General features: G+C 40.0%; 10 protein-coding genes across 10 annotated transcripts; 3 read left to right on the forward strand and 7 right to left on the reverse strand.

The window, feature by feature from the left end:
* Positions 1–73: 73 nt before the first annotated feature.
* SPAR_O00780 (uncharacterized protein) lies at positions 74–3,958 on the reverse strand (the record flags this gene model as incomplete). The annotated part of the gene is made up of 1 exon (XM_033913191.1): positions 74–3,958. The coding sequence occupies one exon, from the start codon at positions 3,956–3,958 to the stop codon at positions 74–76; it is 3,885 nt and encodes a 1,294-aa protein (XP_033769082.1).
* A 288-nt stretch (positions 3,959–4,246) lies between these two features.
* On the reverse strand, positions 4,247–5,215 carry DSC2 (Dsc2p; the record flags this gene model as incomplete). Its single annotated transcript, XM_033913192.1, has 1 exon — positions 4,247–5,215. The coding sequence occupies one exon, from the start codon at positions 5,213–5,215 to the stop codon at positions 4,247–4,249; it is 969 nt and encodes a 322-aa protein (XP_033769083.1).
* A 167-nt stretch (positions 5,216–5,382) lies between these two features.
* On the forward strand, positions 5,383–6,750 carry THP1 (Thp1p; the record flags this gene model as incomplete). Its single annotated transcript, XM_033913193.1, has 1 exon — positions 5,383–6,750. The coding sequence occupies one exon, from the start codon at positions 5,383–5,385 to the stop codon at positions 6,748–6,750; it is 1,368 nt and encodes a 455-aa protein (XP_033769084.1).
* Positions 6,751–6,923: 173 nt separating this feature from the next.
* Positions 6,924–7,403, forward strand: SDH5 (succinate dehydrogenase assembly factor SDH5; the record flags this gene model as incomplete). Its single annotated transcript, XM_033913194.1, has 1 exon — positions 6,924–7,403. One exon carries the CDS (start codon positions 6,924–6,926, stop codon positions 7,401–7,403), a length of 480 nt encoding a protein of 159 aa, XP_033769085.1.
* A 207-nt stretch (positions 7,404–7,610) lies between these two features.
* On the reverse strand, positions 7,611–9,116 carry NBA1 (Nba1p; the record flags this gene model as incomplete). Its single annotated transcript, XM_033913195.1, has 1 exon — positions 7,611–9,116. One exon carries the CDS (start codon positions 9,114–9,116, stop codon positions 7,611–7,613), a length of 1,506 nt encoding a protein of 501 aa, XP_033769086.1.
* Positions 9,117–9,332: 216 nt separating this feature from the next.
* On the forward strand, positions 9,333–10,688 carry NUF2 (kinetochore-associated Ndc80 complex subunit NUF2; the record flags this gene model as incomplete). The annotated part of the gene is made up of 1 exon (XM_033913196.1): positions 9,333–10,688. The coding sequence occupies one exon, from the start codon at positions 9,333–9,335 to the stop codon at positions 10,686–10,688; it is 1,356 nt and encodes a 451-aa protein (XP_033769087.1).
* Positions 10,689–10,741: 53 nt separating this feature from the next.
* Positions 10,742–12,166, reverse strand: HST1 (histone deacetylase HST1; the record flags this gene model as incomplete). The annotated part of the gene is made up of 1 exon (XM_033913197.1): positions 10,742–12,166. One exon carries the CDS (start codon positions 12,164–12,166, stop codon positions 10,742–10,744), a length of 1,425 nt encoding a protein of 474 aa, XP_033769088.1.
* A 198-nt stretch (positions 12,167–12,364) lies between these two features.
* On the reverse strand, positions 12,365–12,898 carry RTG1 (Rtg1p; the record flags this gene model as incomplete). Its single annotated transcript, XM_033913198.1, has 1 exon — positions 12,365–12,898. One exon carries the CDS (start codon positions 12,896–12,898, stop codon positions 12,365–12,367), a length of 534 nt encoding a protein of 177 aa, XP_033769089.1.
* A 178-nt stretch (positions 12,899–13,076) lies between these two features.
* On the reverse strand, positions 13,077–14,852 carry RIB2 (bifunctional DRAP deaminase/tRNA pseudouridine synthase RIB2; the record flags this gene model as incomplete). The annotated part of the gene is made up of 1 exon (XM_033913199.1): positions 13,077–14,852. One exon carries the CDS (start codon positions 14,850–14,852, stop codon positions 13,077–13,079), a length of 1,776 nt encoding a protein of 591 aa, XP_033769090.1.
* Positions 14,853–15,097: 245 nt separating this feature from the next.
* INP54 (phosphoinositide 5-phosphatase INP54) lies at positions 15,098–16,252 on the reverse strand (the record flags this gene model as incomplete). The annotated part of the gene is made up of 1 exon (XM_033913200.1): positions 15,098–16,252. The coding sequence occupies one exon, from the start codon at positions 16,250–16,252 to the stop codon at positions 15,098–15,100; it is 1,155 nt and encodes a 384-aa protein (XP_033769091.1).
* Positions 16,253–16,289: the final 37 nt, after the last annotated feature.

Raw genomic sequence — 16,289 nt, forward strand, 5'->3', positions numbered from 1 at the left:
AAACAACATATACAAACGGTACTTGATACTTTCTCCCGTTGATTTACAGGTCAATAAAAAATCCATTCCAAAATCACCACTTTATCCATTCCAATTTTGCTTTTAAAATAAAAAAAGCAATAAGACGATAAATTATGGCCACACACACAATAATTCCCAAATACTTTTGCGTATCTCTCACTAAACCGTAAGAAATCAAAACATCATGTCCATTAGCAAACTCACACGTACCGTCTGGATTTTTCCCACCATCTTCACAGGTCAACTTCAAATTACCTGGAAATGCAAAATTAATAATAATCATAGATGTGTATCCGACGGGGTTCAAATAGTTGAAACCCTTTAATACTCTCGACATGCCTAGTGACATCAATCCTGACATCTGCGTACCAATGGATAAAATAATAGAGATACAGTTAACGACGAAGCCTGGCCTTTCAAAGAATGTATTTGTCATTATACCCAAAGCTTCGCCACAACAGGTAACGATAAAGGAACAATAAACGGTTGCAAAGAAATTGCCTGCAGTTCTTGGTAACCCACATGCCAGTACTGTAAATACCGCATATAATACTGAAGCTAAGGCGGATAGGGGCAACTCTAGTGTCATATAAGCTAAGAAAAAAGGTGCTATACCATAGACATTATCATTGTATTCTTCGTAAAAATAATCTCTTTCAGTTGGATAACAAGCCAAGTTCCCCAACATACCCACAAAATACAGCGCAGTGGATTCTTGTGCCAGCCCTAAACGATTGCTAATACTGGTATAATTATGTTTGACCGGAGCAAAGAATAATGCAAAAATAACACCCAATCCTGGAATTTGTGCAATACGTGCCATTAAAGAGTCAAAGCTTCTTCTTGTAGTAGTAAATTGCCTTTTAACGTTGACCATGTAGGCCAAAACCAAATTAGCCGGCTTTCTTACAAACTCGCTGTATTCTGTTAAAAATGACTCCTGAGAGTATTGTTGTTTTTCGGAAATTGGGGTTGATGAAAGGCTTTCACTATCCATATTATCTTTCCACGCGCTAAGTATCTTTTCTACCCTTGCTCTTGAGCTTATTTCATTCTGTTCATTTTGGGTATTAACTGAAATTAAATCAAGAAAGAAATCTGCCACGTTCGTAAACGATGGACAGTTAAATCCCAATTTAGCAAAATAAGCAATCATTTCATCGGGTGATCCATTGAAAGCGGTTCTTCCTGATTTAGCTAATAATAAAACATTGCCAAATCGCTTGAATAATTCCGATCTTGGTTGATGAATGGTAATAATGATGGTCTTGCCCTGTTCTCTACACAGCTTCTCCAAAATTTCCAATATAGTAGCGGATGTGAAGCTATCTAAGCCTGAAGTTGGTTCATCTAGCAACAGGATTGGAGGATCATTTAATAATTGTACACCCATAGTTACTCTCCTTTTTTCACCGCCGCTTATACCCTTGACAAATTCATTACCAATGATATTGTTCTCACAGTGCTTTAAACCTAAAGATCTTATCAGGTTATCGGTTCTTTCCATTCGTTCTGCCTCAGTTAAGTGATGCAACCTTAATGCAGCGGCATACTTCAGGGTTTCTTTAACAGTTAAAGCGGCCAAAAGATGGTCGTCATCCTGCGAGACATACGAGCAAACATTTTTGAACATAAGCTGTGAAACTTGTATGTCATTGAACATTATCGAACCTGAAGTGTCGAATTTGGCAAAAACGGAGGATTTTAATCTTCCGGAGATTAGGTTTAACAGCGAGGACTTTCCAGACCCTGACGGCCCCATAATTGCATTAATCATTCCAGGCTTGAAAATAGCATTCACTGATTGTAAAATCTCCTTTGTTTCATGATGGAAGTTGCCTTCTTTCCAATTTGACAAAGGGGCTGAAAAAATGACTCGCAGGTCTATGTCCTGTAATTTTATGGTAATAGATACTTTTCTTTCTTTTTCTGCTTCCAAGTCCTTCTGATGATGAACGTCATCTAGCAACTGAATCTCGGGTTTCTTTCCTGATGGGGATTTCTTACTGGTTTTCTTTTCCTTCGATTTCACTTCATTTTGTAATGTGATATCAATTTTGTGCAAATATAGAATAATTGCGCCTACCACAAAATATCCTACAGACCAACAAAGTAAGACAACGGCAGGGACAGTTATCCAATTCTTAGAAAATCCGTAAACTTCTAAAATCTGGTTGCCTAAGCACTCATCGAGATTATCTGAGGTACAGTACGAATCCGTAAAGGTGCTCGACATCAGAGTACCGAATGAATACCACGTAAAAGCAATATATTTAATCCAACGAACATACACTGGCATTACTTTAGCGTTAACGAAAAAACCACAACCCATTGATAATACTGTAAATGTCATGTTTCCCACTAAAGATGCTTTAGAAAAATCTCTCGATACTGCCACCGATAACATAGATAAGCCTGAGCATGATAATTGACATAGAAATACAACGGCAAATTGATAAAAAAATTTCTTAGCATCTGCTTCCAATCCAAACATGAAATACGTTATACTGACAAAAATCATGGTCATTGCGAAATCGTCAGAGAGAAAAAGTGACAGTTTCCTAGCGACGATGAATGCCAACGGTGTCACCGAACCCTCTGCCCTTTCTCTATCATATAACGCAATATCCTGTTCACAAAGTCGATAAGTATCAAAAAGCAAATACAGGTAACATTGCAAAATGGTCGACGCGTACAAGCATGCGGTTGTTGTCCTTAAACCACCTATACTGCTTTTATCAGGTTTATAGTAAATCCAACCGCAGACAGTACCAATAATCAACGGTTCTGCGAAGGTAGATATCAAAGTAACATAATCTGAAAAGTTTAATTTAAAATTTCGCCTCGTCAGCACCGTGACTTGCTTCCAAAATGGTAGTCTGGTAGTCATATTTTGGATTTGAATTTCCGTAGCGTTGTTTATATAAGATTCCGCCTGTAATTGCAAATGAGTTCTCTCATAATCATGCCAATGGTCAATCAATGAACTTAGCCGGCTTTGTGTAGCAGCTTCTTCTTTATCAGATCTAGAGTCTACACTTGACAAATCAATGAAATAATCTGCTGGATTCACCAGGTTGGGTACGCGGTAACCAATAGACTCAAAATAAGGGATAGTATTATCCATTTTGTCACAATATACCACATTACCCTTTGACAGAATACAAACCTGGTCCAATAAAAATAATATATCTGATCTTGGCTGGTGAATTGACATGATAAAAGTCCTGCCATCTTCTTTAGCCAATTTTTTCAAAGTTTTGATAACCAAAAAGGCAGAATATGCATCCAGTCCAGTAGTAGGCTCATCCAGAAACATGATGGAAGGGTTTGAAATCATTTGAGTACCAATACTTAGTCTTCTCTTTTCACCACCAGAAAGACCTCTGTGAGAGTTATCCCCAACTAGAGTATCTGCACAATCCTTAAGCCCCAATTCTTCAATTAATTGCTCAACCATTAGTTTCTTAGTTCGCTCGGAAGAGTTCAGTTTCAAATCAGCTGCAAATTTAAGAGTCTCTCTACAAGTCAATCTGGGAGAGAGTACATCTTGTTGCGGTAGGTAAGCCATTATTACGTGCTTCTGAGTGGGATGGTCTTGACCACCCAAGTGGGCCGTATTAGGCCCTGTTTCCTCAGGTTCAGAAATTGGATCTTCCAAGACGTACCGTATAGATCCATCATGAGTTAACCCACCGCTGATCTTGGATGCCAGAACATTTAGCAACGTAGTCTTCCCTGAACCCGAACCACCCATAACTGCCATGACCGACCCACTGGGCAAATCCATGGAAAACCTGTTAACTAGCGTCGTATTGGTCTTGGATGCAACGATTGACAAATCCCTTACATGGAGGCTTATTCTAGGGATTCTTGAGAAGGAAAGTCTATTTTCGATTAATTTAGTGGCCACATCGCCATTCTTCAGCTGTGACATAGTGTCTGCTGTGGATATTTGGCGTTGATGATTTCAGTTTGAAATACGATGATCGTTTGAAAGCTAGCAAGTTCTTGTGCCTACTTCTGCATTTTCATCACTAAGTCGTTTATGTCATCACTAGATTCTTCCTTTTTTTCTTTTTCACCTTTTGAAATTTCGTTTAAGTGTCAACCCAACAATACTAGAGCCAGGCATTAATAGAAGCAACTGCCTCGCATGGCTGTAAACGATCCTAGTAAACCGTCGTTATGTTTATTTGTTTATACAGGTATATGCTGATATAAATCATCTCCTAAAAGTATCCAAAAATTGGACTCCTAATGGTCTTGCAGGTTCATCGGCGCCAGGCTCGTCATCGCCAGCATTAGAAGTATCTGTAGGGGTGGTGCTTGAGCCACGAATGGGCAAGCTTGTAGGTCCAGAGTTGCCTGTATTGCCATTTCCTGCGGCAGCAGTAGCTGCGTCGGCAGTTGCTCTTGCTGCTGCCGTATTCGTAGCCGCATTGGCAGCCATGGCAACGTTAGCCCTCGTGGGTGGGCCCTGAGAAATAAAATGGGATACAAACGGTATTCTCCAATGGTCTAATCCCGGTAGTAGACCCTTATCGATGAAAATACCACACATCCAGCTTATGAATCCGCATAATATTCCCGCAAATCCCTGATTTAGTATAAGCAAAAGAACCAATCCGTTTAGAAGGAACTGGTCGTTGATTTTCCACTCCAGAGAGCTTTTGTTCTCTTGCTTGTTACCATCGTGACTTGCTCCTCCTCCTCGAGGTCCTAGTAATCTTATATTCCATTCGTAAATCTGAGGGGTGTATTCTTTGTAAAAGTGTACCAGACTTAAAATGATGGGCAATGAACCCGTGCTAAAGTTGTTCCATTGAAGCCACTTGTACTGTCCAACAAATGCGTTCCAGATTAAGTTTAATCCCCAAATTCCTAGTGTGGTGTAGGCCCATGACAAAACAATCAATGTCAAGTATTTGTGGGATCCTAGTAGCCGTTCCAGATGCCTAAACAGATACCATATCAACGCTAGTATCACTGTGTCCGATTCATTGATAGCGCAGAACTGGAATATGAACAGACGGTAGTACTGATGGTAGGTCTGCAGAAAGGGATCATACTGCAGTAGGAATATGTGCTTGTAACTTGCAATCGAGGCCACCAAGGGCACCACAAGTGTCGTAATCATGGCTATTTTGGTAACGGGCATGGCCGTCAGCCCCGCAGGAGGTTCCATAGACATTATATATGAGCTTTTGTGTGTGTTTCTTATGTTGCTAGCCTTCCCTCCCTTTGAAAGTCAAGTTTATTCATCAATTTTCTCTTCTATTCTTTTCAAAAAAAAAAAACATCTTTACAATTGTAGCATCCAAAACAAGAAACAAAGCAGAGGTAAAAGGGTAAATCGCAATGGACATGGCCAACCAGCTGCTAAATCAATTAGCTAATGGAAATTTTACACAACTGACTTTAAACCTATCCCAAAATGGTAAAGAAATTGCTATTTTACAGCAACAATTGACCGGATTTGATGATAAACACCTGGAAACATTGGTCGAACAACATCCGGCCATGCCCAATGATACGAGATTCAAAATCATGTGCACATCGTATCTAAATTATGCCCGAGATGTCGACCCATGGTCTGTCTGGTCCAGTTCGGATCTCATTTTTGAGTTTTATCAATGTTTAATCAACTGCCTCATCAACGACAATGCTCCTCACATCGAGGCATTAATACCGGTAGCAACGAGAGAAACAGAACTTATCATCGGTCTCGCTGAGAAGCTCGACTCTTTTCACTTGCAACTGCATACGAGGAGTCACCAATTTTTATCGCATATATCGTCCATCCTATCAAGATTATTTAACAGCATCAAGCCCCCACGAGGTGGCGCATCCTCCACGAGTATACTTGGAAAACAGCGAATACTGCTCTACTTGGTCAATAAACTAAATAACATCTACTTCAGGATCGAGTCACCGCAACTGTGTTCCAATATCTTCAAGAACTTTCAGCCAAAGAGCATGCTCGCACATTTCAACGAATACCAGCTAGACCAGCAGATAGAATACAGATACCTCCTTGGAAGGTACTATTTGTTAAACTCTCAAGTACACAATGCCTTCGTTCAATTCAACGAGGCTTTCCAGTCGTTATTAAGCTTGCCCTTGACGAACCAGGCAATCATTAGGAATGGCACAAGAATATTAAATTACATGATTCCTACAGGATTGATACTGGGCAAAATGGTTAAATGGGAACCGTTGCGACCGTTCCTTTCTCAAGAAATAATTGGTAACTGGAATGCTCTGTATAGATATGTACGCTTTGGGAACATCCAAGGCGTGAGTCTCTGGCTGAGACAAAACGAGCGCCATTTGTGTGCAAGACAGCTGCTAATCGTGCTCTTAGAAAAATTGCCCATGGTCACATACAGAAATCTGGTCAAAACGGTAATCAAATTCTGGACCACCCAATGGGGCCAGAACAAATTACCGTACTCTTTAATAGAACGGGCATTGCAGCTATCCATTGGTCCAACATGCGAGGATTCCACTACCCAGGAAATTACTATTTATAATTGCATTCACTCCCCCAGGAACGTCGAAAACGTACTTGTGACACTGATTAACTTGGGCTTTTTACGTGCAAACTGTTTCCCACAGTTACAATTATGTGTCGTGAAAAAGACCACAATGATACAAGAAATTGTTCCGCCTGTTAATGAACGAATCACCAAGATGTTTCCAGCCCATTCTCACGTTCTTTGGTGATATACATATATATATATACATAGAAAGAGAGGGAGATTACGTGTGTATCTAACATATTTCATAAGAGAGTAGTTTTAGTATATTTAGGGAATATAAGAAGAGCGAAATTCGTAAAAAAACGAATAGGAGGGGAAAGGGAGTACACTCTAAAGAGGCGCACTTAAATCTACAAGATGTTCCCAGCACTTACGAAGACATTATCGCTGCAAGGATACAGGATTATTAACCCTCAAACGGGGTCGGCTGCGTGGTTGTGTAGTCGAAGATGGTATAGTAGTGACAAAGATGACCATGACGATGTAGTCACAAGGATCAAAATCGCCCCCATAAAAAGAACTAACGAGCCGGTAGACAAGAAAAGAGCACGGTTGATATACCAATCACGCAAAAGGGGGATCTTGGAGACGGACTTGCTTTTGTCTGGGTTTGCTGCCAAATATTTGAAGCAAATGAATGAAGAGGAACTGGAAGAATACGATTCACTATTGAATGAGTTGGACTGGGACATTTACTACTGGGCCACAAAGAATTTCAAAACCAGTCCCTTGCCTGACAAGTGGGCCAACTCTAAGTTACTGAAGCAGCTACAAGAATTCAGTGAAAATAAAGAGAAAGAAATTTTGAGTATGCCAGATTTGTCCAAGTATCAATGAATACAAGCCATTGAGTTACTGTCGCTTTTTTCTTTTTATGTATATGACTTGTAAATAAACCAAATAGGAAAAAACTTATATATTATCACTATACTATACTATACTTATTATACTTATTATTATTATTATTATTATTATTATTGTTATTGTTATTGTTATTGTTATTGTTGTTATTAACTATTATTATAGTTGTTGTTGTTACTATCATCAAAACCCTTCAAGCGCCTTTGTAGCTTTGTCTAATCTTTTCAATCCTTCTTCATAACGGTCGGGATCAAGAACCATATCTGCTGTCAACCTGGACAATGAGTCTACTAGTCTTTCCAAGGCACGTTTCTCCTCTATTTTCATCCCCAGTTGCGCAAACTCAGACCCGATTAGGGTTCCCTTTGTCACACTCAACAGTTGGTTTAGTGTATCGATATCAAATGATCGTAATTCCTTCACAGACTTCTTTTTATCGAGCTTTTTCTTTGCATCCTTCTTGAGTTTAGCTTTTTTGGGAGTTTCCTCAATAATGTCCTCGTACTTGTCATCGTCTAGTTCGTTTGTCGTAGAGGAGATATGTTTTGTTCTATCGTGTATAGCCTTCAAAGTGTCGTCACGTTTCAAACCTGAAGTATCCCTGCAATCCTCATTGGGCGTACTGGGCAATGGTCTTGTCAAGTAAGTGTCTTCCTCTGGAGGCATACTAGTTGCTGCGGAATAATACGATTCCGATTTTTGTTCACTAACTGTGGAAATCTGAGACGGGTTCTTATAGTGGCCAGCAGTTGAGACCGGTGTTGATAGTATTTCTTCATTTAAAAAGTCGCCCTCGCCGTCATCTTCTTGGATGAACAACCTTGACCTAGGACGATCCTTACTTCTGGGTGGGATGGTTGGATTGTAGTCATTGGTTTCAGAACGTATTGGGTTCATCTCTTTGGGCACCTCGTTAGTCTTTGTAGACAAGTCCGGTATCACGCTGGAAACAATCGAAAGCTTATCACTAGCATTTGCCTCCTCTTCTTCCTCTAACTGCTCTTGAATAGATTGGTGGAACTTGGCATTATAGCTGGAAGATCCGCTCTCGCTAGCCAAATTACCTGAACCTATAGAGGAACGCATATCCTTTTCTTGACGTCGAGGACTAGATAACAACTTCAGTGACCCGCGATTCTCTACTTTTTTCGAAGTGTTAGAGTTAAACCTCCCCACAGGTTTGGCATTAGTAACTGGTTTAATGATAATTTCGTCTCCATCAGTTTTCGAATTAGGGCTTTGATTATCACTTAGATGTTTTGTCAATGTCGCTTCTGAGGGCAACATTGGTAACATTGGCAAATCTTCCCTGCTCACGGGCTGTTTCAAGGAGCTCAAACTACTGGAATCTTTACTAGTACGCCGCTCTCCGCCCTGTTGCTGGTTCTTGACTATATACGATACTTCAACGCCTTCTTGGATAACTCCAGAGTAGTTGGAAATCATACTTGATCTGTTGTCACCAGTTGGTAACGAAACGTCACCAGCAGGTGATCTCAATAGTCTTGATGGCGGTTTAAAGACATTACTTTGGTACCCCTTTTCATCTGGGATCATTGTACTAGTAGTTGTGGGAGATTGAAAGAGCCTGTCATCTTTCTCATTGTTCAGCGAATCGATCATTGCCGAAAGTCGCTGAGTATTTAGCGTAGCCCTGGATGGCGCGTTTTCTTCTCTCTCTTCTGACATATTTACACACCTATCTGGTCTCAATAATGGTCTTCTTGTTAGTTGAGTGTATTACCGTTCTTTCTCTTCTTGATGGTGCCAGCCATTTGATCAAAAGATCGCTTTTCCGAATCGGGTCATGTAACAAACAATAACAATAATAGTAAACATCATCATAAAAAATACAGGTAAAAAGCAGGTACTGAAGACAAAAAGCTTTGACGACCCTGGAGTAAAATGAGCAGGAATCAAGATGTGTTTCCCGTTTTGGATCTACAGGAATTGGTTATATGTTTACAAAGCTGCGATTTTGCCCTAGCTACGCAGGAAAATATCTCTAGGCCCACTTCAGACTACATGGTAACGCTTTACAAACAAATCATCGAGAACTTCATGGGTATTTCTGTAGAGTCGTTGCTGAATAGTAGTAACCAAGAAACAGGTGATAGCCACTTACAAGAGGAAAACGAGAACATTTATTCCGACACGTTAAATGTTCTAGTATTGAACAAAATTTGCTATAAGTTCTTCGAGAGCATAGGTGTCCAAGATTTCAATATGACGGATTTATACAAGCCGGAAGCCCAACGGACACAGCGTTTATTAAGTGCTGTGGTGAATTACGCTCGTTTCAGAGAGGAGCGGATGTTCGATTGTAATTCTTTTATTCTTCAAATGGAATCATTATTGGGGCAGCTTCGGTCTAAATTCGATGATTATAACTTAATTCAACAACAGTTAAAGCAGTATGAGGACGTGGATGGGGATAATATACCTGATGAGCGGGAGCTGCAAAAATTGGAAGAACAGAATAAAGAGCTGGAAATTCAGTTGAAAAAATTGACGAAGATCCAAGAAACTTTATCTATAGATTATAATGACTACAAAATCTCCAAGCAGTCAATCTTCAAAGATTTGGAAGCCTTGAGTTTCCAAATAGTGGAATTAGAGTCTAACCGAGATAAGCTGATCAAAATATCCAATACAGACATGGAAGAGTTATCTGAGGGGATTAAAGAGTTAAATGATCTGTTGATACAAAGGAAAAAGACTTTAGACAATTTGGCCGCACAACAGAAAAATTTGCAAGGTACAGTGACAACGTTTGAAACTATAATTAGCGAACTTTATGATGTGCTGAGAATAATTTCAAGCGAGGTACAAGAATCTAATCGAACTGAAACGGAACTGGTAGGATTAAAGCAGAATTTAATTAACAATAAGTTGAAATTGATGAATGTATTGGAAACAGGTATTCTGTACAAATTAGAAATCTTGCAAGAACAGTTAGATTTGCAACTAAAAAATTTGGAAAAGCTATCACAAGACACTAAAGAAAAATCGCGCCTAAATGATTCTAAATTGATGGATCTACAAATTAAATATGAAAATGAAATCAAACCCAAGATTGACAAAACGGACATTTTCATTCAAGACGAGCTGATCAGTGGTAAAATCAATAAGTTAAATGATGAAATTAAACAATTACAAAAAGATTTCGAAGTTGAAGTTAAAGAAATTGAGATCGAATATTCTTTATTATCTGGTCATATTAATAAATACATGAATGAAATGCTCGAATATATGCAATAGTAGTGGTATACTTATTTTTATTCCCCCTTCCGTTTTTTTTTCTTTTTCCGGATTTACTGTTGTTTCTTTCGTGGCTGCTTCTTAATCTTATACGTACCTATATCTATTTCCGTACAGTTGTAATCGATTTTCTTTAAATCTTGCCATTTTTTATGCGGTATATCCCAATGGCATTTTTTAGCTACGAGACTGGCCACGTCATCACAGAATCCTAACAAGTTTAAATCAAACTCCGCATGTGTAACCATATCCCTATTAATTAAAATTTGAGGTACATGTGAAGGTACCATATTGACAATCTCAGAAACTGGAGCCACTTTCAAACTCGTACCTATACATATTAATAGATCACATTCCAATATATCTTTACGGATCGTCTTATGAAACCGCGATGGTAAGGCTTCACCAAAAAATGTCATGTCTGGTTTCAAAACGCCGTACGACTTTAAGATGGGCGAGTTGAAATTTGCGTTTGTTTGAATCGTATTATTGGCATTACTCATAGGGAAATATTGCTTTCTTTTTTGGTAACAGTAAGGACATAATGGTAGTTCAAGGTTTCTTATATTGTCGAATATTTTCTCACCAGGGATTTGCCAATGGCAAGTCACGCAAGATGCAGTCGCAAATGAACCGTGACATTGTACCAGTTTATCAGGATCTATCCCTGCGTATGATTCTAAGTTATCTATATTTTGTGTATAGTTTCTTAATAGTTTGCCCTTGTCTTGCAGCATCTTAATAAAACTGTGTAAGGGAGAATACATGTTTTCCGGTGGTAAAACCATATGGGCAATGTTGTAAAAAACAGAAGGGTCCTGTAAAAATATGTCCAAGTTGAAAACATCTTGAGGGTCTTCCAACCCAAGGTGTCGGATCTTAGAATAAAACCCCTCAGAAGATCTGAAATCGGGAATACCCAAAGAAGTGGAAACCCCAGCACCCGTCAGGACCAAAATTTTTTTGGCGTTACGCAAAGTGGCGGTGAAATGGTCGATCGTATTGAAGTTGGGTAATCGAAGCCTTGTACTAAGGACTTTATTTATGGCTTTTTGTAAATCTTTAATTAATTTTACAGCATGTTTTTTCTCTAAGGGGTCCGTTAACTCGCCTTCATGTTCAACTTTCGCTTGCACAGCCGACACCTCTATACTAGTACTACGCTCTTTATTAGAGGTGATGTTAGAGTTTAACGCCATAAATAGTTCTTTATCCTTGACGTCGAATCCCAGCAATTTGATCATGAAATAAATATAGATCGAGTTGACTTCCACAGGCAGAAAATATTCTAAAAACGTCTTCAAATCATTGTTTTTCAAAAACAATCTTGCATTCATCACGTCATCTTTAGTGATCGCAGGAAAGATGAACTTTCCCGTTACTTTATCCTTCCCGAGGATACAAGGGTACGTTAATCTCGCTTTCAGCTTCTTTGTACCATTATTGTCTGACTCTTCTTCTTGAGGTCTTTTCAACATCGTCATGGTCAGCTCTCCAACATGAAAGTATCGCCCTTGGCCAACCACCAAAATAAAACTAATTATTCGTTGCATTTACAATATGTTCATTTAGATTTTTTTTCTTCACAAAAACAACAAAAAAAGAAAGAAATGTGTTCATGTCACTATCGACGAGAGCTATCATAATCGTAGTCATAGTGAGAGCCGTAGGTACTTTTAGGTACCATTACCGTACTCACCATACCCTCCGTACTCAAAGGAGCTCAATCTCTTTGCCGGTGGCCTTACTGAGTCATCATTTGTTGCCGCCAGCGGTCCTACGCCAATCCTAGACAGTGCGACTTCAGCGCTGGTGTTCTCTAGGTTTATATCATTGACAATGGTACCCGTCTGCTTGGCCAGCTGAGTGACTTTCATCATGAGTTCTACCTCCTCTCTGTTCTGTGTATCCACCTGATTCTGTAGATGCGATATGTACTCCACCGCCTGTGTGAGGATTTGGCCCTTGTTGGGCTTGCCATCTTTGGTCCCCGTGCCCTTGGCCTTGCTGGACAACCCAAGAGCACCTGGAGTAGACTCGCTTAACGTGTCATTACTACCAGAGTTACCGTAATAATCCCTGAAGAAGTCTTTAGGAATGATACTCAATAGTTCCTGGATACGGTCGTTGATCTTGTCTCTGCGCTTGCGGTCATTCTTGAAATTGGCACCGCAGGATCCAGGGTCAGTGCCAGCCGGAATGCTGCTCATGTTTGCTGTTGTGATTTCTATTTTGTTCCCTATGGTGCGCTTGTTGTCTGTGTTGTGCGTGAAGGTAGTTCTATTCTCTTTACTCAAAATTTTCGGTGGCGCCTTTTTCCGTTTCCAGTAATAAGTGATTATTGCCTTTATGATGTAAGATTACACGATAATATATATGCTAAATAGTCTACGCTTTGTCATCATCATCGCTGTGGCCCTTGAAGGCGATGATGGTGCATTCTTCCTCGTAACCTGGTATTTGTATGTAGTTCACGCCGTGCGATTCCAGCTTGTTCAAACTTGTATTGTCTTTAACAAATGTATCAGGCTCCATGACCCCCACGAAGACGGTACCAATGGCGCCTTGGGTGGCCAGGATTCTATCGCAGCAGGGCTGATTTCCACTTAGTCTGAAGGAGCACGGTTCCATGGTTGTATAGAGCACGGTTCCCATAGGGACTACAGAAGGACAGTTAGGGTGTAACTGTGAGTACTTTATTAAGGCACACTGCTCTGCATGAGTGTTCCCCGGTAGCTCTCTTGAATAGCCTGTGGCGAGCACTTGAGTTCCATGGACGAGAACGGCACCTACACTGAAGGCAGTCTTTGTCGGACCACACTTGTCGGCTTCCTTAACGGCCATTTCCATGTATTGGCGATGTGGTTCTAAGGCCCATTCTGGATATTTTGTTTTGTAGCTCCAGAGAGGCTTTTGCGTATCTGGGTTTCTTTCCAAGGACTCGTACCGGAAGGCATGCAGCCAGAGGTCGAGATCGTTGGTACCAGGATCTGTGTACATTTCAGCCTCGCATTCTTCGCACTGACGACCAAGCAAATACTCCCCCTCGCTATGAGGATGGATCCAGCTCTCTGCGGGCTTAGTTTTACCAATAGCGTCTAATTTCAAAACAATGTCATTATAGTTTTGGAGTCCATTACGGCCCAATTCTGGGCCCCAGATATCCGGGTTCGAGTATATAGGGTCATTGGCTATGGGAAACCCTAAGTACTGCAAATGGACTCTTATTTGATGGGTTCTACCCGTCAATGGTTTACACATGACAATACTTGTCTGTCCATCGTAGCTAACCCTCTGGAAAACGGTCTTGGCATGCTTGGCATTTTCATCACTCATTTCACAAACAGCATTCAATGCAACTTTAGGATTAACGGATCTGACAGGCTTGTCCACCTCCACTATGCCTATAGGGAACTCGCCCTTCACGCGGGCTACGTATTCTTTGGTGACCTCCCTCGCCTTCATCTGGTCTCCCATTTTATCTGCACCTTGTGGAGTCTTGGCCAAAAACATTAGCCCACTAGTGGGCTTGTCTAGTCGATTACATGGATGCACTGAATATCCTAACTGTCTTTCAAGCATCTTTGTAATGGTATTGAATCTGAACCTGCCCGTTGGATGCACGGGAATACTGCTGGGCTTGTCAATGACAAGGATATCTTCGTCTTCAAACACAATATCTATAGGTTTCGATGTAATTGGCGGCTCATGTCGATGCACTTTATGTGTGATCAAATCACCATCACGAATGATAGTATCAAGATTTGCAGGTTCATCGTTTAAGAACACTTTGCCCTCTGCAATGGTCTTGGCATAATAACTGGGCTCTCGATCCCTGAATTCACTTACAAACACATCCACTAACTTACGATCTCTCCACCTCTCCTTACAAAAAGTTTTGTAAGTGAAGAAATATGGCTCAATCTTCCTCAAGGGTCCGTCAATTGTCACTTCATAATCAGGATCAGTCTTTTTGGTCTTGCGCCCATCTGTTTGAATAACTCTCAGTCTAAATCCGCTCGCATCTTTGACTTTAGAACTAGTTTCGTTCCTATTATTATTCCTGTTCGCATCTTTCCTCAGCTTCACTTCTTTCGCAAATTCAATTTCTTTGTTTAATAGTTTGTTGAATTCGTTACTTGCTTCATTACTGGAACTCTCCATTTTAAACAATCTGTTATCCTGATATTTGGTGTTTTTTTGAATTTTTCTTCTTTCTCTTCTCTTCTGTTTTTCAAGGCATTGCTTTTGATTAGTCTTTTCATATTTTTTTTTTCATTATTACTTAAGGACTGTAAAGATATATGGGATAAATGGTAAGATATAAGAAAGCAAAGAATAGTGATACAATTGACGTTATCTTTCTCAGGCGTGAATGAGAAACTTCAAGCATCAGAGCGCAGATCGCTCTACAGAATTTTTAGCAGTAAATATAATAGTACAGAACCCAATATCCAATAATGTGCATTCTTAGTGATTAGCCAACCGCAGTACCCAATGACTCCGTCACCAATTTGTCCAATCAGACTAGAACTCCATGCTAAATGATATTTCTCGATATTTAACGATAACGGGCCTGCTATTCCTGTAGACCTTGGTAATCTTACGGTAAGATTAACGGGTTGATGATCACTAAATAATAAAGCATTGGATCTAGGGACGGAATGGTATATACCTTCTTGCGCTAAAGTTGGCATTGCATACCTCTTGTATAGGATCCTATCGCACCATGACGGGATTCTTTTCGTATTATATGTTTCTTTTTCAAATAATTTGAACTTGAAAGTTGGTGGAAACTTTATCTCCAGTTCCTGGAAACCCTTACATAATGGTTCATCCTCCCTTTTACGTAGCAGGTTCAGTTCTTCGTAGTTTTCTAATAGACGCCTTAATGTTGTCGTGGACGAATAATCGGTAGCTGGATCGTAAGTACTAGTAACCCTAAAATTCAAATCTCCCAGAAAGAAAAAGTGATCGCTTTTGGCAATCTCAGAATCGCACACTTCACTCATTATCCGTTTGTAGTCACCTATCCTCTGGTTTCTATTGTTGACACCTTCATTTGCATTCAAATGAACACATATATAGCTAAATCTCTCCCAGTTCTCCTCGCCATTGCGTGCCATTTGAAAGCTTAACAAAGTCCCGCCTTTCAAATGTGTACTAAACCAGCCGCATTTTCCATTCCTTTTCAAAATATCTCCTTTCACCTTCAGTGCGTTATTGTTGTATAATACTATTATGGTGATGGCTCCAAGACTATTCACCCCTAAACATGAATACTGTTCATTCCCTTGAATAGCTGTCACTTTCTCATTCAGACATTCAATCGCAGTATTTGTAATTCCACTGATTAAATCACGATTAACAGCAGGGAAGGAGCCTTGCCATATGGGAACTAGTTCTTGGAACCCCAATACATATACATCTTGCAATTCTAGTCGGGAGATGCCGTCATCGTAGGGGAAAAGCAATTGCTTAACGATTGCTTTCGAATTTTCAACGGGAAACTCTTTACCACAATTAAATGTCGTTACTGATACCTTCCAATTGGTATTGTTCATTCGGTCTAAATTCTGTTGAATTTTCTCTTCTTACTTT

The sequence above is a fragment of the Saccharomyces paradoxus genome, chromosome XV (assembly GCF_002079055.1).
Source record: "Saccharomyces paradoxus chromosome XV, complete sequence".
Classification (NCBI taxonomy): Eukaryota; Fungi; Ascomycota; class Saccharomycetes; order Saccharomycetales; family Saccharomycetaceae; genus Saccharomyces; species Saccharomyces paradoxus.